The 22,670-nt window shown below is 43.2% G+C and overlaps 1 protein-coding gene across 1 annotated transcript in view; it reads right to left on the bottom strand.

Annotated features, from left to right (window-relative positions):
• SLC9A7 (solute carrier family 9 member A7) overlaps window positions 1-22,670 on the bottom strand; it is a 109,858-nt gene that overhangs the window by 24,107 nt on the left and 63,081 nt on the right. Inside the window, exons 12-13 of the mRNA XM_083361536.1 lie at window positions 8,837-8,990; window positions 2,047-2,106 (exon numbers count right to left, since the gene is read on the bottom strand). Of these exons, the coding sequence (XP_083217662.1) occupies window positions 2,047-2,106; window positions 8,837-8,990 (214 nt within the window). The remainder of the gene's footprint in view (window positions 1-2,046; window positions 2,107-8,836; window positions 8,991-22,670) is intronic.

Here is a 22,670-nt window from a genome sequence, read left to right as displayed (position 1 = left end):
GAAGGCTACTCCATTTCTTCTGAGAGATTCTTGCCCGCAGTAGTATACCTGATGGTCATCTGAATTAAATTCACCCATTCCTGTCCATTTTAGTTCGCTGATTCCTAAGATATCAATGTTCAGTCTTGTCATCTCTTGTTTGACCACGTCCAGCTTGCCTTGATTCATGGATCTTACATTCCAAGTTCCTATGGAGAAAATTTTTTTACAGCATCGGACTTTCCTTTCACTACCAGACACATCCACAGCTGAGCGTCCTTTCGGCTTTGGCCCAGTCGCTTCATTCTTTCTGACGCTACTAGTACTAGCCCTCTGCTCTTCCCCAGTAGCATATTGGACGCCTTCCGACCTGAGGGGCTCATCTTCCAGCGTCATATCGTTTTGCCTTTTGGTACTGTCCATAGGGTTTTCATGGCAAAGATACTTGAGTGGGTTGCCATTTCCTTCTCCAGTGGATCACATTTTGTCAGAACTCTCTGTTATGACCTGTCCGTCTTGGGTGGCCCTGCATGGCATAGCTCATAGCTTCATGGGTGGAGATATATGGGGCAATTTAATTCTTGGGGCCTTGAGTGGCAATCTGTATTGACAAGGAAAGGCCCATGGGAACAGTTAGGATCTTTTATTCTACACAACTGCAGGCAATGGATTTTAATCTAGGTTAGACTGCAGTTTATGTGTATAGAGCAGAGAGGAAGACTAAACACAACCTGTTTTTCAGACCAGGGTCTTGACAGTTTGGGCCTCCTAAGCTAGCAACATCTATGAACTCATATTTAAGGAAGAAGCTACAGCTGTTTAGGGGAAGATGCAAAGTATCAGAAAGTGTCTGGTAAGATAACAATTGTTATTACTGTGCTTCTATTCTAATTTCAGGGTACTTTTAGCAATTTTATTTATTATGAAATTAATTTATTATAAAATTTATTTACTGTCCATCTCGTATCCAATGAATCTAGGTGGATATGATTTTATTTGTACATCACAACCAAGGACCATAAAACTCTGGTTCTATTTGTAGATCATAACCAAAACTTTGAGCAGTAACAATATCCTACATAATTCAAACCAGGTTATCTGAATGCTAGTGTTCCCCAATATAAATTGGTCCAAAATGGAAAGAGCTTTCTCTCTGTTCCACCTGCTTGCGAAACACACTTGGCAAAAATTTGGAAGACAGCCTTCCAAAATCATTAACTCCCACTTCTTCCCTCTGATGATCTTCCCCTGGTAAGCAAACAATGTTTTTATTTATATAATAGTTATTTATAATCAGTACAAAATTATAGTTTGCTCAAACAACTTGGTTATTTCATGTTTTCCTCACAAGAAGGATAAGCTAAACTAAGTTTCTAAAGCTTTCTATTGTCAGGGTTTTAAATTTCAGTACAATATCCATACTAACCCCATGCAAAATTTAATGCAAAAAAATAATGAACAGACATAGGAAAATCCAAACCAGTGGAACATTACGTAGATTTTCCAAAAATCTAGTTTTAGGTATTCAAAAACCAGTTAAATCTGCAACCTATGTACTTTTATCTATGGCTGCCAATTGAATTATTATTATTCCCAAATGCATTTCTGGCAAACATTTGTTTAGAGTATCCATTTCTACCTACAAATTGACTTAGCTTATTTAAGGAAAAATTCTTCACACCAAACATGTTTAAAAAAATAACACTTATCAGGATTTAGAAGAATAGCCCAATTTGGCAAAGGCCAGATAATGTAAAGAAGTTGAAGTGGGTTTTGAGACAAGATAATAAATGCAATCTGATTTGCAAAAGAGTTAGCTCCTAACAAACTTATGATTGCTTGTGAGTTTCTGCACTCTTTTCAGTTGCTAGATTGAACAACATGGAGAATGATAATAGTATTTTTCCAATTCACATGTAGTAAAATTTACAATAAAAATAAGAATGGTAAAAAGTCTTCTGCAGCATTAAGAGAAAGACATGCAACAGCAGACAAAGGATGCACACACTTGAGGTTAGAAAAATGAAGAAAGCCAAGCACCAGGTAAAGGTCATTCTGTTTGGTCACCTGAAATACAGCCAGTGGCTTTCATTCATCTCTTCCACCGATGGAATATATTCACCGACTCTAGTATAGCACAAAAATGGGATTGATTTACTTATACATTTTTAAAAAAAAAAACGCCTTTCCATGTTGTTTCTTCTAGGACTACTTTATCATTAATGGAGTGCCAAGTATGAAAATAAAAAAAACATTAAGAAAAAAGACAATAATATTAAGTAACTCAGAAAATTAAAAATTATTATTATGATTATAGTTAAAAGAAATTAAAGGCACCAAGCAAACCTTCTCTTTCAAATGTCCTTGATCCATAACCAGGATTCATTCGTTTTCCTCTCTCCCTGCCACCCATTTCAGTGCCAATGGAATGTGGAGAGCAAGGATGGAGATAAAAGCTAGAAGTCTTGATGAAACACTACAAGCTTCCATCAACCCTCTTAAGCAAGCAAAAAAACTTGAGCTGAAATGTATATAAAAAACCATTATAATTAATCAGAGGTACTTATAATGAGAGGTTTTCCCATCATTCCTCTTCTCATTCTCAGGTGCATTGCTTCTACTCTTTTCAGAGTCACTTCTGTCCTTCTCTTTATGTTTTTATGGAATGCTACCATCTTCTTTCCAGGTCCTTGCTTCCTGTAGTGGCAACCTACTTTCCCAAGCTTTTCTGCTTTTTCTATGATTTTCTCATTTGCTTGGACTGTTGAAGGACCCTCATATGATCATTCAAATACAGGTAGTCCTCAACTTACAATAGTTCATTTAGTGACTGTCCAAAGTTACAACGGTACTGAAAAAAGTGACATGACCATTTTTCACATTTATGACTTTGCAGCATCCCCACAGTCACGTGATAAAAATTCAGATGCTTGGCTACTGGTTCATATTTAAGACAGCTGTAGTGTCCCAGGGTCATGTGATCCCCTTTTGCGATCTTCATTTAACAACTCATTTAACAACTATCTTGCTTATCAGCAGAAATTTTGGGCTCAGTAGTGGTCGTAACTATCACTACTGAGAACTATTTCTACAAATCATATAGCTAGGACAACATTGTGCTGCAGTGCAAGGATGGGTTGCATTCCTTCTCTGTATTTTTGGTGCGACTGCTGAACTCTGAAGCCTGAGTCATAAAGTGTCACGAAGTTGCATTGCATCCAAATATGTACCAGCTGCCACATTATAATCAGCCACTGGATTTTAATCAAGAAAATGTAATTCTTAGATGAGGATCTTGTCTGAAGTAAATAGAAAACTCTTGCCTATGATGGTGCATTACAGACAGTCCTTGATTTACAGCCACAATTGAGCCCAAAACTTCTGTTGCTAAGCGAGACAGTTGTTAAGTGAATTTTGTCCCATTTTATGATATTTCTTGCCACAGTTGTTAAGTGAATCACTGCAGTTAAGTTAGTAACATGGTTGTTAAGTAAATTTGGCTTTCCTACTGACTTTGCTTGTCAGGTCACAAAAGGTGACCACAACCATCATAAATACATGCCAGTTGCCAAGTGTACACATTTTTATCATGTGACCATGGGGATAATGCAACAGTTGTAAGCAGTGCTTTTTTTGTAAAAGAAAAAGGTGCCGGAACTCACACATGTCATACAACCCGCCATGCCTACCCTACAAGGTTCCATCCAAAAAAGGTGCCGGAACTCCGTTCTGAGCGTTCTATGAGAAAAAAAGCCCTGGTTGTAAGTGTGAAAAATGGTCGTAAGTCACTTTTTTCAGTGCCATTGGAACTTTGGTTACTAAATAAATGACTTTAAGTTGAAAGTACTTATATTAGCCGTCTTCTCTATGGCAATGAAAACATCTGGCACCAAGGGAATATTGTGGCATTTTCTATGGCTGTAATTCTAATTCCAACTGGCCGACCTGGACTGAGGATGGGGTTTTTTTAATATTGTTTTAATCTTATTGGTTTTAGTAATTAATTATGGGGCTTTGTAATTTAATTCTTTTTTAATATTTGTATTACTGTTTTTTATAGCTGTTTTATTGTTGTGAGCCGCCCTGAGTCTTTCGGGAGATAGGGCGGCATATAAGTCAAATAAATAAATAAATAAATAATAAATAGTGTTTTGTCAAGAAAAGTTCCACTTGCATCAGATGTCTTAGCTAAATCTTTCACCACTGTGCGTGCCCCTTCCACTGAAATCCTTTACAATGTATCTCATTATTTCTAGAACGATCCTCCTCCTTTTAAGAAGTTTTCTTTGAAGGAATGGTGTGTGGAGAAAAAATGCAGTAGGAATAAGTTTTGACTCACACAATTCTGAAGCCATATCTGAATTAAGGTTTACTGATTGGAAAGATAGGGAGAAATGTCCTTGCATTTGCACACAACACTTGTAGATCATTATGGATAAAATTGCTACCAGAATTCCAATTACATAGAAAGAAATATACATATAAAATTTAGCAGGTTATATTTATTTTCAAAATTCTAGAACAATGTTCCTGGGGTAATGCAAAATCTATGTGGCATTATACTGTCCATCCAAGATCCCATTCTTGAGGCCTTAGAAAGAACTAAAATTATGAAATGTTTCATTTTAAAAATACTAAATACATTTTCCAAAATATGGATCAAGTCTTTCCTATAGTTCTTCACTGACTAAATAATTCTTGCCAGGCTGTCTTGAACAATTTCAAAGTTCCAGCTGTCAGAAGTTTTCAGAAATTTTCTATATATCCAACCAAGTGCTAGCAGCTGATACATCAACTATATGAGACAGTGACTCAATTCAAATACACAGTATTTTCAAGCCATAAAATTAGAGCCTAAAATATTTGATTTTTAAAAAATAGAATAACAGCTAATAAAGGGAAACTAAGATGATAATGGCTTGTCTACTTTCCCTTTCTCATCTACTCTGTCCTTCAGTCCCTAGCAGCATGCACATGCACATAGCTGCACATAATTCTAATGATCTGTTAAAACAAAGTATTTACCATAACTAATTGATTGGAAGCCACTCAGAATTTAGTATAAGATGATCAGCTACATAAATGTTTTAAATCATACTAGCCCAGGTTTGTAAATCCATTTCAAAATTATACTCTAGCTGGGTAAAGTTAATCACAGCAAGCCACAATAAATTATTGCCTACCAATGGTTCTTTAGCCATGGTCTGAAATGTTAATATTGTAAACTGGTCAACACTCTCCTATACTATTACTACATAAACACATTAAATGACTGTGTTATTATGTGCTTAGCAGAGATTCTTGGAACTGCTCCTAAGTGAGTAAATTTCTCTGGTATAAATGAAGAAAAACAAGTCATTTCAGAATTACTGATTTTAAAAACACAAACTCTTTTAAATAGTGTTCTCACAGAAAATATTTTTACTGCTGCATCATTTCCTTTCTCAGAACTATAAGCAAAATTAATTGATCAGCTCTTTTCTGCATAGTGGTTTAAGATACCCTGATTCAAGCATTATTTTCTCTAAAATAATGGTGGAGCAGTGGGCTAATGCCTCCTTAAGTAACACCAGCTGCCTGCAATTAGTGCAGGTTCGAGTCCCACCAGGCTCAAGGTTGACTCAGCCTTCCATCCTTCCAAGGTAGGTAAAATGAGGACCCAGATTGTTGGGGGCAATAAGCTGACTTTGTAATAATGCCGCTTGGGGTGTGTGTGAAAGCCCTAACAAGCAGGCATATACATAGAATGAAGGCTACTGCTAAGCTTGTAAGCCGCCCTGAGTCTTCGGAGAAGGGTGGGATATAAATGTAATAAAATAAATAAATAAATAAATAAATAAATAAATAAAGGCTGTTATCAGCAGAAGATCTGAAAGATAACTGAATGCTAATGCTCATGTTTATGCATGACTTAAATGTAATACAATCCTCTGTCCTAATGAACTGGGTTGTAACAAGAGCTCACTCTTTACTAATGAAGAACATTTAAGAAATCTTCAAAGCAGTTAAGCCAAAAGTTGCACAGGACATTAGTAATGGCTAAAGATATATAACTGAAGAAGGTAAACACAAAAATTGTATTAGATTAGAAGTTTCCCTGATAACAAATGACTGTATCAGATTTCCAAGTAAATGTGCTATGCACATAACTTTCTATCCTTTGTTTTCACTAGTAATCCTCAAATGGACATCACACCTTACACTCTAATTGTAAGTTCAGCTAAACAGAATCACTCCTCTACACATTGTATATGACCACAAGCAAGGCTAGTGACGGCTATGTTCCTTACTGTGCCATAGTATTATTAACCTTGACTGGAATATTCTTCTATTGCAGAGAGAATAAAGGCAGTTCTTGACTTACAACAGTTCATTTAGTGTCTGTCCAAAGTTATAATGGCACTGAAAAAAGTGACTTAATTCCATTTTTCACACTTATGACCATTGCATCATACCCCTGGTCATGTGATTTACATTTGGAGGTTTGACTGCTCGTTCACACTTATGACCATTGCAACAACCCAACAAGCAAAGAGAATGGGAAAGCCAGATTCATTTAACAACTGTGTTACTAATTTATCAACTTCAGTGATTTACTTAACAAATGTGGAAAGAAAAATCATAAAATGGGGCAAAACTCACAATAAATTTCTCACTTAACAACATACATTTTGGGCTCAATTGTGATCAAATGTTGAGGACTACCTGCAATTAGCACTGCCTCAAACTCTAACCCAGGGCTTTTCAACCAGTGGTACGGGTACCAACTGTGGTACATTGGCACCTAGCAGGTGGTACATGACCATCCTAGAAAAATACTAGTGGGGGAAGAGAATTGTTCTGTACCAGCCTACTACCGGCCCTGCAGAAAAGGCAGGGACAACCCCTTTACAAACGGCAAGAGGCTGGAACTAAGCCTGCCAAATTTATTAACATAAAACAGAGCAAAACAAGACACGAACCATGAAACAGGAGCTATTCAAACGGTTGCCTTCAGCAAACCAGCCCTCCCACGCATTCCCCTTTTAAACAGTTTAGGGCGTGGCTTATCTCTGCCTCCTTCCGAGGTGCTCCATTGCCTTCCTCTGTTTACTCCTGATTGCCTCCTGCGTCGGGTGTCCTTGAACAGGGCCAGCTGTGGGTCATCTTCATCCACGCTGTCAGGCTCACACAGCTGGGTCTGCGTCATAACCAGATGGGAGGGGCCTGGCTGAGGGCTCTCATCAGCAACCTCTCCAACACCCCCCTCCTCCTCCTCTGAATCATCCGACCCAACTGCCGAACCCACAGGCTGACCCTGAATCACAACAAGAATGAGTTGAACCAGTGGTAGCACCGCATAAGCCTGAGCGAGAGATGGCTAGAGCTGCAGGGCTGTCAGGGCTCAGCAGAAGAGCCAGGATCAGTGCCATGCTCCAGCTGGAGGTCAGTGCTGATCCCAGCGCTTCTGCTGAGCCCAGAAGAAGCACCGATCAGCTGGAATGTTGCAGCATCTCCAGGGTCTTGTGATTTACAATCAGATGCTTGGCAACTGATTCATATTTATGATGGTCACAGTGTCCCAGGGTCATGTGAAGTGACCAAAACCTCCTGCAACCACCCAGCAAAGGGGTGGGGAATAAAAACCAAACACCCCCCAACCCACCCCCGCTGCCAGTCCTCAACAGAAATGCTCACAACAATGAAAACCTCAGACAGGAAGAAGAGCACCGCCGGGCGGGCAGGCAGGTGTCCTGCTAGGCTGTGGCTTGGGGGGCACTTTTTCAGTGCCATTGTAATTTCGAACAGTCACTAAGTGAACTGTTGTAAGTCGAGGACTACCTGTACTTCACTTTTTTCCTTTTTTTTTTGGTCCTCAAGTTATTGACACATTGCTAGGCGACTGTTGGTACTCGGATGTTGCCATATCCTAAAAGTGGTACAATGGGTGAAAAGGTTGAAAAGCCCTGCTCTAATCAACTAATAGTGTTATGATTTTTCCTCCTTCTCTTTGTATTACAATTGCCCATGACTGCCATCTTCTGGGTTGTTTTATGTCCTGCAGCTTCAATGATTTTCTATTTTGTACACACAGACAGACTAAGCTCAATTAGAAGGGAACAGGGATAATTAACACTGCAAATCTTAAGAGCTTGTCTCTTTACGAAGCATACTCCTTTATATATGATTTAGGTCAGAAGTGGGTAAGAAAGAGAAGGATTCCATAGTTCCAAACAAATTCTAAGTGTTTGGAAAGGATATCACCTGACCATTTGACAAAATAAATCCCAAAGAACTTTGTTGCTGAAATGAAGGTTGATGAAAATAATCAAGAATGGAATTTTGCTATGAGCGAACTAGATCCTGGTCCTGCCTGATATTCATAAGTAACTCCTTGGTTTAGAATTTTTCCTCATACTAGTAATCAATCAAAAGCAATCTTCTATTTGAAAGTGTCTCTTTACCTTTAAAAACACATACACAAAACCAGTTGAACCTTTCAAAGCAAGCAAACTTCTGAATATATGAATTATGATCATATATTTTCTATGCAACTAACTACACTATTTTCTTTATTTATAGCATACCTTTATTATTTTTACAGATAAATCAAGGTGGCAAAGATATCCAACATGCCTTCCTCCTATTTTCCCCTCTGTGAGGTGTATTGAGCTAAGAGAGAGTAACTGGCGCAAGGTCATCCGACTGGCTTTCGTGGCTATGGCAGGACTTGAACTCACAATCTCCTGTTTTCTGACTTGGTGTCTTAACCAATAGACCAAAATGGCTCCAGTTTGAATAACTATGTTAATACTGATTTGATTTTTTTTAAAAAAAGTCAGTTATGAACAAGTAGGTTCAAATTCAGACTGGATACCTTATGTTTAGCCATGACAACATGGGTGTTGTGCCTCCACCAACGATCCAGACAGTAAAAAAGACAATAAGTAGGGTTGTGGAGAACATCATCTGATGAGCATACGTTGCAGTGTCCCGGATGGAAAGAGCAAATGCCATGGCTCCACGGAGACCTGCAGGCAACATTGACAAAAGGACGGTGGTTGTCACACAATAGAGAACAGCTGTTTTGAGTATCTCCATCTAAACAGAATGCCAGCATTTAATATATGACACAATCTATAATTACCAAGGTTATAAACAGTTTCTCAACCCCAGGAAAGAGAATCTGTTACTACGATGAAATATGAATGCTATTCAAAATCAGTATGTATCTGCTGAAGATTATGTAAGCCTCTCAACCATTAACAAAGCAGCTAGACCAGGGCTTTTCAACAGGTGGTATGCGTACCACTGGTGGTATGCAATCACTGGGCTGGTGGTACAGGGCATAGCCTTCCTCCCCCCTCATCGCACCCATGCACCAGCCTTGCTGCATTGACCCGCCAGGGGCTCTCTGTGGACTGGAGCCCGTCGGGGGAGGTCGGGGCTGGCCGTAGGCACCGATCAGTTGGCAACTCCATACGGCTGGCCTCGACCTCCGCCGATGGTCTCCAGTCCACAGAGAGCTCCTGGCGGGTTGATGGCTTCCTGGCGGCAGCCCTGGCCAGTGAGGAGGCTGAGAGGGAGGTGTGGGCCCGGTGCTGGGGCTGCCAGGGCTCAACAAGGATCAGCGCCGCTTTGCAGCTGATCGGGGCTTTTCCGGGGCTGCCAGGGCTCAAGCGCCAGGATCAGGCTGCTTTACATAGATCGGGGCTTTTTCGGGGCTGCCAGGGCTCAGCAAGGCTCAGTGCTTCTTTGCAGCTGATCAGGGCTTTTTTGGGGCTGCCAGGGCTCAAGCGACAGGATCAGGCCACTTTGCAGCTGATCGGCGCTTTTTCGGGGCTGCCAGGGCTCAGCAAAGATCAGCGCCGCTTTCCAGCTGTTTGGCGCTTCTTCTGGGCAGTCAGGGCTCAGCAGAAGCACCAGGATCAGTGCCAGGCTCCAGCTGGAGCTGCTGAGCCCCGAATAAGCACCAATCACCTGGAAAGCAGCACTGATACCAGCACATCTGCTGAGCCCCAAAGAAGCACTTATCACCTGGAAAGCAGCATTGATCCCTGCTCACACACACACACACACACACAAGCAGTTACAGCTGAAGGCGTTTCAGCCTTCAACTACGGCTCCCAGTCCTCCAGCATTTGCAGAGAGAGAGAGACAGAGAAGCACTGTCTCTCTCTCTCTTCATGCCAGCTTGCCCCCTAGCAAGGCTCCTGATTGGCCCTGCGCCCGCTCCTCTCCCATTGCCCTTTGCACGACGTGAAGTGCCCGGGGAAGAAGCTGCGGAGGCAGGCGGGTGGGCGTGTAGCGAGTTCCCTCCAAAGAGTTTCCTCCAGGCTCTGCCCCCACCTGATGGCTCTCTCTGTGCGTCTCCGATAAGGAGCAAGGCCCCTCGCCTCTTCTGCGGTAGCCAAAGCCCACATGGGAAAGAACGATCTTTATGGAAGCAAAATAAGCCCAATTTCGGGACTTTAAGGGCAACTGCAATGGAAGCGTGACTGTGTCTGATACTTCCCTATCTTGGACTTCAGAAAGCAGTTTTCCTAAACCAAGAGTGCCTGGTAGCAAGAGGAAATAATGGGGAAAGGAGACGAGGTGGGGTGGGAGAGTTGGACTCATTGAAAGCACAATTGCTCAGAGAATGGAGGAGAAAAGAAGAGAAGAAGTGACCCAAAAAATCTTAGGGAAGAACTGGGAAAACAAAAAGGTGACAAAAGAAGAAGCCCAGAACTCTGAACTGCTGAGAATGAACCAAGGTTGGTGGAGGAATAAAAAGAACTTCTTCAAATATGATCAAGTTAAAAGAAAAAAAACAAGGAAGGAAGGAAAGAAAGAAGAAAGGTAGGGACAGTGGGAGAGAGGGAGGGAAGAAAGGAAGGGAAGAAGAAAGGTAGGGACAATGGGAGGGAAGGAAGGAAGGGACAAAGGGAGGGAAGGAAGAAAGGAAGGAAAGAAGAAAGGTAGGGATATTTGCCCTTCAGAGTATAAACAGTAACATGCCTATTGAAAACTTTGGTTTCCCTCCTGCCCACTCACAATAGTAACCCATGGATTCCCCATACACACACAAACAGGCACCCTGCAACCTGAGGGAGGGTGGGAGGGACAATGGAAGGGAGGGAGGGAAGGAGGAAGGGACAAAGGAGGAAAGAAAGGAAGGAAAGTGTTGTGATTCAGGGTCAGCCTGTGGGTTCGGCAGTTGGGTCGGACGACTCAGAGGAGGAGGAGGGGGGTGTTGAAGACCTTGCTGAGGGGGGGCCCTCCCACTTGGTCAGCACAAAGACCCAGCTGTGTGAGCCTGACAGCGTGGATGAAAATGACCCACAGCTGGCCCTGTTCAAGGACGCCCGATGCAGGAGGCAGTCAATTAGGAGTAAACAGAGGAAGGCAATGGGGCTTCTCGGAAGGAGGCAGAGAGAAGCCGCGCCCTGAACTCTATATAAGGGGAATGTCTGGGAGGGCTGGTTTGCTGAAGGCAACTGCTCGGATGGTTCATGTTTCTTAAAGCTCCTGTTTCTTGGTTTGTCTTGTTCCGTTTGTTTTTGTAGTAATAAATTTGGCAGGCATAATTCCAGCCTCTTGCCTTCTTGTAAAAGGGGTTGTCCCTGCCTTTTCTGCAGGGCTGGTAGCAGGCTGGTACAGAACAGTTTGCCTTCAGCCTCCCACCCCTTACTACTATTATGGAGCAGCTACATGCTGAGAATGCCCAGCTCACCCAGCAACTCACTTTGCTGGCAGCTCAGGTGGCTCAACTGCAAGCTCAGGTTCATGCTGCACCCCCACCATCACCCCCACCCAGGAGAAAATGCCAAGTTGCGATGCCGGATAAATTTACAGGCACTCCAGAACTATTTCCTGCTTTCCTGGGACAATGCCAGCTCTTTATCAGCGTGAGAGCAGCTGATTTCCCCACTGACCGGGATAAGGTGGGGTTTGTGTTAAGCCTTCTTTCGGGTGATGCAGCTCGTTGGGGCACGCCTCTGCTGGCTCAACCTAGCCCATTGTTGGACAACTTTGTGGGGTTTTGTGATCATATGCGTCTGATGTATGAGGACCCTATTAAGACGCAGACTGCTACTCGACACCTGAAAGCTCTGAGGCAGGGTCAACGCCCCCTACAGGGCTATATCAGCGATTTTTGGCTGCTTAGCCAGGATTCCGCTTGGAATGAGGCTGCGCTTGTGGATGCCTTCCAGGATGGATTGTCGGAGGAGATGTTGGATGAGCTGGCCCGTGTGGATATTCCCTCAGACCTGAATGGGCTGATCCATCTCTGCCTGTGGGTCGATGCTTGGTTGCAGCAGCGAAGGAGTCGCCGTGCCACCCCACAGACCCCTGCAGCCCCTGTTGTGCGTGAGCCCCCAGTTCAAAGGGAGGAGCCAATGGAGCTGGGTGCCGCCAGGTCTCGTCTATCGGTGACTGAAATGAACAGACGACGATCGGGGGGGTTGTGTTTTTACTATGGGGACCCTGGGCATTTGGCTGCTTTTTGCCCAAAGAAGCGACAGCAGGCATCAGTGACCGAGTCTGCCCCGAGAAAGTCCCCTACTTTTCTGTCGGGAAACGCCCCGAGCCCGATCTAGACAGTGTGATAGATCGGGCATCCCACAACACTGAGCGACGTCTTTCCGATGCTGCCTGTGGACCTCCACGGCATCTGATATTGGAGGCACGTCTGATCATTCCTGGCAAGCCAGAGGGGATTCCAGTCCATGCCTTAATTGACTCTGGGGCCACCACAAATTTTATGGACTCAGCATTTGTGGCCAAATGGACTGTTCCCCAGTGCCCGGTGGATCCGCCCATGTTAGTGGAGACTGTCGATGGTCGAGTGCTCCTGTCTGGGCCAATTACGGCAGCCACGCAACCATTATGTATGGCCATCAGTTCCCATGTGGAGGCCATCCAGTTCTATATCACCTCAGATCTCATTTCCCCATGGTCTTGGGACTGGCGTGGCTCCGGGCGCATGACCCACAGATCTATTGGTCACAGAACTTGGTCACCTTCCCAAGCTTGCAGTGCGTGGACCACTCCCGCCATATCTGTGCTGGCCAGGTGGAGGGTTCCCCAGGGGTTTCCTTGCCTCCCGAACTGTCCGACTTTGCTGATGTGTTCAGCGAGACAGAGGCGGAAATTACCCCTGCACAGGCCCTATGACTGCCCCATTGATTTAGTCCCTGATGCGCCTCTCCCAGTGGGGCATTTGTACTCCATGTCGGACCCCGAGTTGGCTGCATTGCGGGACTTTCTGGAGAAGAATTTGGCTCGCGGTTTCATCCGGCCCTCGTCCTCGCCAGTGTCTGCACCCGTGCTCTTCGTCAAAAAGAAGTCGTGCAAATTGCGGCTTTGCTGCAATTATAGGAAACTCAATGCCATCACGGTGCACAATCGTTACCCGCTGCCCCTCATCCCCAAAGTCTTGGACCGACTCCGGGAGGCTAAGATCTTCACGAAACTGGACCTGCATGGAGCTTACAACCTCATCAGGGTTCGGCTGGGTGATGAGTGGAAGACGGCGTTTGGTACTCGCTATGGACATTTTGAGTACACGGTGATGCTGTTTGGCCTGACCAATGCCCCCGCTGTGTTTCAGCATTTCATGAATGACATTTTCCGGGATTTGTTGGATCAGTTTGTCGTGATCTACTTGGACGACATCCTGATCTACTCCCCGTCGCGTGAGGTGCACCATCAGCATCTCCATCAGGTCCTGCAGCGACTCCGAGAACATCGGCTGTTTGCCAAGTTGGAGAAGTGCCAGTTCTACCGGGTGACCATTGATTTCCTGGGTCACCGCATTTCTCCTGAGGGCATCACCATGGAGCCGAGTAAGGTTGAGTCTTTGCAAAGTTGGCAACCCCCGCATCGCGTGAAGGATGTTCAGCGACTTCTTGGGTTCGCCAACTATTACCGAACTTTCATCCCTGGGTTTGCTGCCTTGACAGCCCCCCTCACCCGGCTCCTGCAAAAGAAGACTCGGTTCCAGTGGAACGCTCCAGAACAACAGGCTTTCCAGACTTTGAAGGAAGCCTTCATGAAGGAGCCCATCTTGAAGCATCCTGACCCGCAACGGCCGTTTCTTGTGGAGGCGGACGCCTCCGACATTGCCATTGGGGCGGTGTTACTCCAGGCAACGACGCCCAGCGGTACCCTCTTCCCTTGCGCGTACCATTCACAAAAACTGAACCCTTCGGAGCGCAATTATACAATCTGGGAGAAGGAGCTGCTGGCCATCAAAGTGGCGTTCGAGGCCTGGAGGCATCATCTGGAGGGAGCGCGGCATCAAATTGAGGTCCGGACAGACCATAAGAATTTGGAAAGCCTGCAGACTGCTCGGAATTTGAACCAACGCCAGATCCGGTGGTCTCTTTTCTTTGCGAGGTTTGACTTCCGGGTTCGGTACATACCTAGTGGGCACAATCAAAGAGCAGATGCTCTGTCCAGGAAGCCCGAATATTCCCGAGTGGAAGACAAGCTTCTGCCCAGTACAGTGATCCCCGTCGAGTCTTTTGCTGCGGTGCGGGAGCCGGTTGATATACGGGCTCGGATCTGGGAGGCACAGCAGCAGGAGGTGTGGGTGGCTCAGCGGAAGGAGGAGGTGGGGCCAGATTCTCCTTGGATGGTCATGGATGGACTCTTGTATTATCCTGACCGGCTCTACGTTCCGGGAGGGCCACTCAGGGGACTCATCCTCAGCCAGTGTCACAATAACCCGGCGGCGGGGCATTTTGGCCTGTTCAAGACCCTGAACCTAGTCTCCCGTACCTTCTGGTGGCCCCGAGTCTGACACAACGTCCAGTCCTATGTTACCTCCTGCATCCCATGCAGGCAGGCCAAGTCAGCGACAAGGGCCCCACCTGGATTACTGCAGCCTTTGCCGACACCCAAAAGACCCTGGGGGGCTGTGTCCATGGACTTTCTGACGGATTTACCCCCATCCTCTGGTTTTACGACAGTGTATGTGGTGGTGGACATGCTGACCAAGATGGCGCACTTCATCCCCTGTCACGGCTTACCGTCAGCCCGCACCACTAGTCGTATGTTCATTCAGCAGGTGTTTCGGCTGCACGACCTCCCTGATAGAGTCGTCTCTGATAGGGGGGCCCAGTTTACAGCCCGCTTCTGGCAGGAGTTGATGCATGCATTGGATATCAAGATTTGCCTCTCGTCCGCGCATCATCCTCAAACTGACGGGGGAACCGAGAAGGTCATTGGTATCCTGGAACAATATTTGCGCTGCTACGTCAATCTGCAGCAAAACAATTGGGTGGACTATCTGGCCATAGCTGAGTTTGCATTTAACAATTCGCAGCACACCTCCACACAGATGACACCGTTCTTGGCCAATGTGGGATATCACCCCCGGTTTTTCCCCCTTTCTCCCATGGACTCACCGGAGCCGGCAGCGAACAACTTCATGGCAGAGTTACAGGCGATCCATCGATTGGTGCGACGTCAGTTAGAGAAGGCCAAGGCCGATTACAAAAGATTTGCTGATCGGTCAAGATGGGATACGCCTCCACTATCGGTGGGAGATTGGGTCTGGTTGTCCACCAGGAACCTACCGTCAACATGGCCGGTGAGAAAGTTAGATCACCGATATTTAGGACCGTTCCCAGTCGAGGCTGTCATCAATCCGGTCGCCTATCGCTTAACTCTGCCACGTTCCCTGCGCGTGCACCCAGTCTTTCATCGGTCTCTGTTGGTCCCCGAGCAACCGGCCTGTCCACTCCACCGAGCGGAACCTCCCCAAATCAGGACCTCTCGATGGAGGCAGCACCCCCGAGTACGAGGTCGCCAGCATCAGGGATTCCTGTTGGCTGAAAGGTCGTTTCCAGTACCTGATTGAATGGAAAGGTTACGGACCAGAGGACTTCACCTGGGAAGACGCGACCGCCGTTCATGCCCCTGCATTGGTGACCGCTTTTCATGAACAATTTCCATCCCGACCGCATCCGGATCGGCAGACCCGGGGGAAGGGCCCTGCGGTGCGGGATAGTCTTGTGATTCAGGGTCAGCCTGTGCATTCGGCAGTTGGGTCGGACGACTCAGAAGAGGAGGAGGGGGGTGTTGAAGACCTTGCTGAGGGGGTTGAAGATCTTGCTGATGAGAGCCCTCAGCCGGGCCCCTCCCACTTGGTCTCCACAGAGACCCAGCTGTGTGAGCTTGACAGCGTGGATGAAGATGACCCACAGCTGGCCCTGTTCAAGGATGCCCGACGCAGGAGGCAGTCAATTAGGAGTAAACAGAGGAAGGCAATGGGGCTTCTCGGAAGGAGGCAGAGAGAAGCCACGCCCTGAACTCTATATAAGGGGAATGTCTGGGAGGGCTGGTTTGCTGAAGGCAACCGCTTGGATAGTTCATGTTTCTTAAAGCTCCTGTTTCTTGGTTTGTCTTGTTCCGTTTGTTTTTGTAGTAATAAATTTGGCAGGCGTAATTCCAGCCTCTTGCCTTCTTGTAAAAGGGGTTGTCCCTGCCTTTTCTGCAGGGCCGGTAGCAGGCTGGTACAGAACAGAAAGAAGGAAGGGACAATGGGAGAGAGGGAGGAAGGAGGGCACCCACCCTAGTCCCACCCCTCTCCAACAGAGACCCATGGATTCCCCCCACAGGCACCCTGTAACCTGAGTGATGAGCTGCCCCCCCCCCCGGCCATTGACTTTGCTTGTCAAAAAGTTGCAAAAGGTGATCACATGATCCTGGGACACTGTGACCGTCATAAGCATGAATCAGTTGCCAAGCACCCGAATATAAATCACATGACCCTGGGAATGCTGTAACAGTCATAAGTGTGAAAAATGGTCATGTCACTTTTTCAGTGCTGTTGTAACTTCAAACAGTCACTAAGCGAATTGTTGTAAATCAAGGACTATCTGTATTTTATTATTTTTCCTTTTTTTTGGTCAAATTTTTGACACCTTGCTGGACAACTGGTGGTACTCGGACATTGCCTTATCCTAAAAGTGGTACAATGGGTGAAAAGTTTGAAAAGCCCTGAGCTAGACCATTTAATTGGTTTCTGTGGTTTATAAAAACAAGTTTTGCGTGCTGCTTTAAAAAGAGCAAAACAAATAAAAGAACAAGACCAGCAGAAGATTATGGAATTTTCAAAGCGCACTTACAGCGAGGCAGTGGGAGGAGCGCGGCCCAAAGGAGGCAGGGCCATTGATGAGGTGCTCCAAAAGCTTCGGGGCGATAAGAATGGCGACTAAATTTTTGACTTGGAATGTTAATGGATTAAATTCGCCTCAGAAGAGAAAGAAAGTTTTTTTATATTTAAAACAATTTAAGACTGATGTTATATGCTTGCAAGAAACGCATATTAGGGCTATGGACCAAAAGTTTTTACTGAACTCAAGACTGGGTATGCAATTTGTTGCCTCTGCAATGAATAAGAAAAATGGAGTGGTTGTTTATATTAAAAGTACTATAACAGCGAACTTAATTGAAGCAGATAAGCATGGAAGATACGTAATGATAGACTTGCTGCTAGATGGTAAAAAAACGCTTCTAGTTGGACTGTATGCTCCTAATCAACAACAACAACAGGCTGACTTTTTTAGCTTACTTCACACAAAGCTTACTCAGTTGGATTACAAATCGTTTATTTTTATGGGGGATTGGAATGGCGTTTTGGACGTACAGATGGATAAGGCTGGTTTTTTTAAGCGTATTCCGTGTCATGCCAGGCTGCCTAAGTCTTTTTTTGAAATGAAGGATGATTTGGAATTGCGAGACATTTGGCGTGACACACACCCGCATGAAAAGGATTATACTTTTTTTTCTGATAGACATCAATCTTTTTCTAGGATCGACTTTATTTTGCTGACTAATGATTTCTTTTCTAGGATTAAGAAGATAAAGATTTGTGCAAGAGCTATTTCTGACCATAGCCCAGTATGGTTAGAGATTAATAAGGATAACAGAGATAGGCGCTCGTGGCGCGTAAATGAGAATATGTTTAGAAACCAGGAAAATGTGGAAGAGTGTAAACAGCGAATGAAGGATTTTTTTGAAATTAATATGAATAAGGATACTTCTATGGATATGGTCTGGGATGCTAGCAAGGCCTATATGAGAGGAGTGTTGATATATATGAACAATAAATATAGACGTACGTTGGAAGCTAGAAGGAAACAATTGGAGAATGAAATTAAGGAAAAAGAGAATGCTTTGATTTTGAATCCATTGGATGTGAAGACTAAGGAGGCTATTAAGCTATTAAGAGGACAATTTGATAAATTAATGGCTGATCAAGTGGCAACCAATTTGAGGTTTGCCAGGCATAATACTTTTTGCAATGCTAATAAGCCAGGTAGATGGCTAGCTTATAGACTAAGGAAAAAGCAGAGGGCTTCTAATATAGACAAAATTGAACATAAGGGAAAAATGGTGTTTCAACAGGATTTTATTAAGGAAGCCTTCGTGGATTTTTATTCTAAATTATATGCTAAGGAGAAGATTAATGAAAAAGACATTGATGAATATTTGGAGAATGCTAGCATCCCGGTGCTTACACAAGTACAAAAAGAGGAGATTAATCAACTGATTACAGAAGAAGAAATATTTACAGTAATTAAGGAGTTGAAGGTGGACAAAGCGCCAGGTACAGATGGTTTGACTGCGGCCTACTACAAAAATTTACAATTAGAGATGGTTAAACCATTAAAGGAATTGTTCCAGACAATCCAGAGAGGGGGAAAGGTGCCTCCATCTTGGAGAACTGCCTTTATCTCTTTGATTCCGAAGGAAGACCAAGATGCTACTCAAGTTAAAAACTATAGACCGATATCACTATTAAATACAGACTATAAGATATTTGCTAAGGTGTTGGCTAATAGATTGATGAGGGTTCTGCAACGGGTGATTCATGGGGATCAAACTGGGTTTATTAGTGGTAGGCAAATGAAAAATAATGTGAGGCATATAGTAGATGTGTTGGAATTTTTGGAAAGGAACAACCAGATCCCTGCGGCGCTAATTTTTTTAGACGCTGAAAAAGCTTTTGATCAATTGAATTGGCAATTTTTGATGAAAGTTTTAGACAAAATGAATTTTGGGGATAAATTTTTGCAACCAATCAGGGCATTATATCAAAAACAAACAGCCCGAATAATAATTAACAATAGCCTGACAGAAGTATGTAATATTGAGAAGGGCACAAGGCAAGGGTGTCCGTTATCGCCCTTGTTATTTGTGTTAACATTGGAGATATTATTGGTAAAAATATGAAATTCGGAAAGAATTAAGGGTATACAGATTAGAGATCAGGATTATAGATTGAGAGCGTTCGCAGACGATCTGGTTGTTACAGTGACCCAGCCGGAGAGTTCTGTTGTGGACCTGATGGAGATAATAATGCAATATGGGAAGGTTTCTGGATTTAAAGTTAATGCACAGAAAACTAAAATTTTGGCTAAAAATATGACAGCATCGCAAAAGGCCCTTTTAGAAGGGTTAACTGGATTTGAGATTGTTAAAAGGGTTAAATATCTGAGGGTGTCTTTGTCGCCCTCTAATACAAAATTATATAAAAATAACTATGAAAAATTATGGGGAAAAATCCAAAAAGAAATGGAGAGTTGGGAAAAACTGCAATTGTCTTTGTTGGGGCGAATCGCAGCAGTAAAAATGAATGTCCTGCCTAAATTTTTATTTTTATTTCAAATGATACCGGTTCTTAAGAAAGATTCTAATTTGGAGGAATGGCAGAGAGGTATCAACAAATTTGTTTGGGCAGGGAAAAGGCCACGAGTTAAACTTAAGATTATGCAGGATACTCGTGAAAGAGGTGGTCTTAAAATGCCTAATTTTAAATTATATTATGAAGCTGCTGCATTAGCAGGTATAAGTGATTGGATTAATTTGACACAAGAGAGATTATTAAATCTTGAGGGCCACGACTTGCTGTTTGGCTGGCATGCATATTTGTTGTATGATAAGAAGGTAGATAATGTGTTTAGAGTGCATATTTTAAGACAGGCATTGCTGAGAGTTTGGAAGAAGTACAGACATAAGTTAGATTGTAAGATACCATTGTGGGCAATTCCAAAACACGCAATAGAAAATATACATGCTGGTTTCAAACATGATGTGACTACGTACAAGGAGATTCTAAGCTTGGAAAGAAATGTTTGGTGTTTGAAGCCATATAGTCTCTTGCGAGACGAGAAGATTGTTCAAAATTGGTTTCAATATACTCAGCTACGGGCCAGGTGGAAAGAAGATCAGAAAAATGGTTTCACAATGACTGATGAAAATCTGATGAAGCAAATTAGAAATCAGGGACCAGCACATATTAAACGGATATATCTTGCATTGATAGAGATTGATTCAGAAACAGAACTTGTTAAGGATTGTATGATAAAATGGGCCCAAAATATCCAGGAAGTTATCACAATGGACACGTGGGAAAAGATTTGGGTGAGGAACGTAAAATTTACACAAGCTCAAAATTTAAGAGAGAACTTTTATAAAATGTTTTATAGATGGCATCTAGATCCTAAAAAGCTTGCAAGTATGTATCCGAATTATCAGCCAAAATGCTGGAGATGTGGTGATGAAGATGCAACATATTTTCATGTATGGTGGACTTGTAAAAAGGTTAAGGCCTTTTGGATAAAAATTTGGTGGAATATGCAGAAGATCTTCAAGCAAAGGATAAAGTTTTGTCCGCAACTTTTCTTGTTGGGAATAATTACGGATGCTACGGTTGTGGACACTAAATTGATGTTAAATTTAATTACGGCAGCAAGACTTTTGATAGGTCAGTATTGGAAGAAAGAGGAACTGCCGACCATAGAAGAGTGGACTTTAAAGGTCTCCGACCTGGCAGAGATGACGAAGATTTCGGCTTATTTGAAAGATCACTCGCAAGAACGTTATATTATGGAATGGAGAAAATGGATTGAGTTTATCCAGAACAAGTATAGGGTCAAGAAGTTTCATGTAGCATTTGAATAAGTCTTCTTTCTTTTTGTTTCTTTTTCTATTTTAGCTTTTCTATATATATTTAATATTACTAAGGTTTGTTTTATCCTATATAAGCTAGAGAGTGATGGATTTTAGAGTTTATGGTTTTTAGTATATGGTTGTTTATGATTGTTTTTTTTATATATATATACCTTGTATTTAGCTCTGGGAAGTCGGGGGGGGGAGGAGGGGAGGGGGGAGAGGGAGGGGGGAGGGAGAGGGGAGGGGGAGGGGGGATTGTTAAAGATAAACTGTATGTTAAAACTTTTCAATAAAAAAAACAAGTTTTGAAAAAACACAGTAAATGGTGAGAAAGCTCAAATTTATGAAACTTCAGGAAGGATTTAATCTACTCAAGTTCTAATAAGTGCTGACCTCCCAATATTTTACCTGTGGAACATATTTTTAAGACATATTTAAGTCTAAGTGTTTCTCTGTGTATGTGTTGTCCATTCCAGTCAGTGCTGAATCCCAGAAACTGCCACTTTTTAACTGCTTAATTTTTTTCTCCTTCTGGTAGTTCTTTCAGATTTCCAAGAACTTTGCCTTAATTGCCAGAGGTAAACATTGTGATCTAGTTAGAGATTTGACATGACTTCAGGATTCTTATTTTTGTTTACTTTAACAAGAAAAGTTATTATTTTCAAAGAACAGGACAAGAACCGCCACAATAGATTTATTATTTTTCAAGATGTCACAAGTCTCCCTTCATATCACAGTTATTTGAACATATCAGTGCAACCACTTCTGAACCTGTCTCCTGTTTTTTAAAATCACTATGAGATGATTAATTTCTACAGCACAACAAAAAATTTAAAAAAATAAAATAGCCCCTCCCCCAGGATATAAAATGAGTAGAACAAATAATAAACGTTTTTGTCAGTTATGGTGAGGTTAGTTCATGTTAGTCACACCAAAACAGGTATTCCAAATACTGAAGACCTACTCTAAATTTTGCTCTACTGAAAGAGAAGTTAAAAATATCTGTCACAATCATTTTCTTGGGTCAGAAGCCATTGCACTGTGGTAACTAGGTATGTTTAGTCTAGCAAAAAGAAAGATTGGAAGTGACATGATAGAGGTCTTCCAATATTTGAAGGGCTGTCACAGAGAAGAGAGGATTGACCTATTCACCAAAGCACCTGAGGGGAGGACAAGAAATAACGAATGGAAGATCATTAAAGAAAGACCCAACCTCGAAGTAAGGAGAAATTTCCTGACAGTGAGATCAATTAAGCAGTGGAACAGCTGGGAGCTGGAAGTTTCATTGCTGAAGGTTTTCAAGAAGAGACTGGACAACCATTTGTTCGGAATGCTATAGGGTAGGGCTTTTCAACCTTTTCACTGATTGTACCACTTTTAGGATATGACACTATCCAAGTACCACCAGTCACCTAGCAAGGTGTCAAAAACTTGATGACCAAAAAAAAAAGGAAAAAAGTGATAAAGTACAGGTAGTCCTCAACTTATAACAGTTCACTTAGTGACTGTTTGAAGTTACAATGGCACTGAAAAAGTGACTTATGACCATTTTTCACACTTATGACCGTTTCAGCATCCCCAGGGTCATGTGATTTACATTTGGATGCTTGGCAACTGATTCATATTTATGATGTCTGCAGTGTCTCAAGGTCATGTGATCCCATTTTGTAACCTTTTGACAAGCAAAGTCAATGGGGAAACCAGATTCACTTAACAACCTTTTATATCAGGAGTATCAAACTCAATTTCGTTGAGGG

This window comes from Vipera ursinii, assembly GCF_947247035.1.
Source record: "Vipera ursinii genome assembly, chromosome: 4".
NCBI lineage: Eukaryota > Metazoa > Chordata > Lepidosauria > Squamata > Viperidae > Vipera > Vipera ursinii.
The sequence above is the reverse complement of the archived record's forward strand: the minus strand, read 5'-3'. Positions and strand labels throughout refer to the sequence as shown.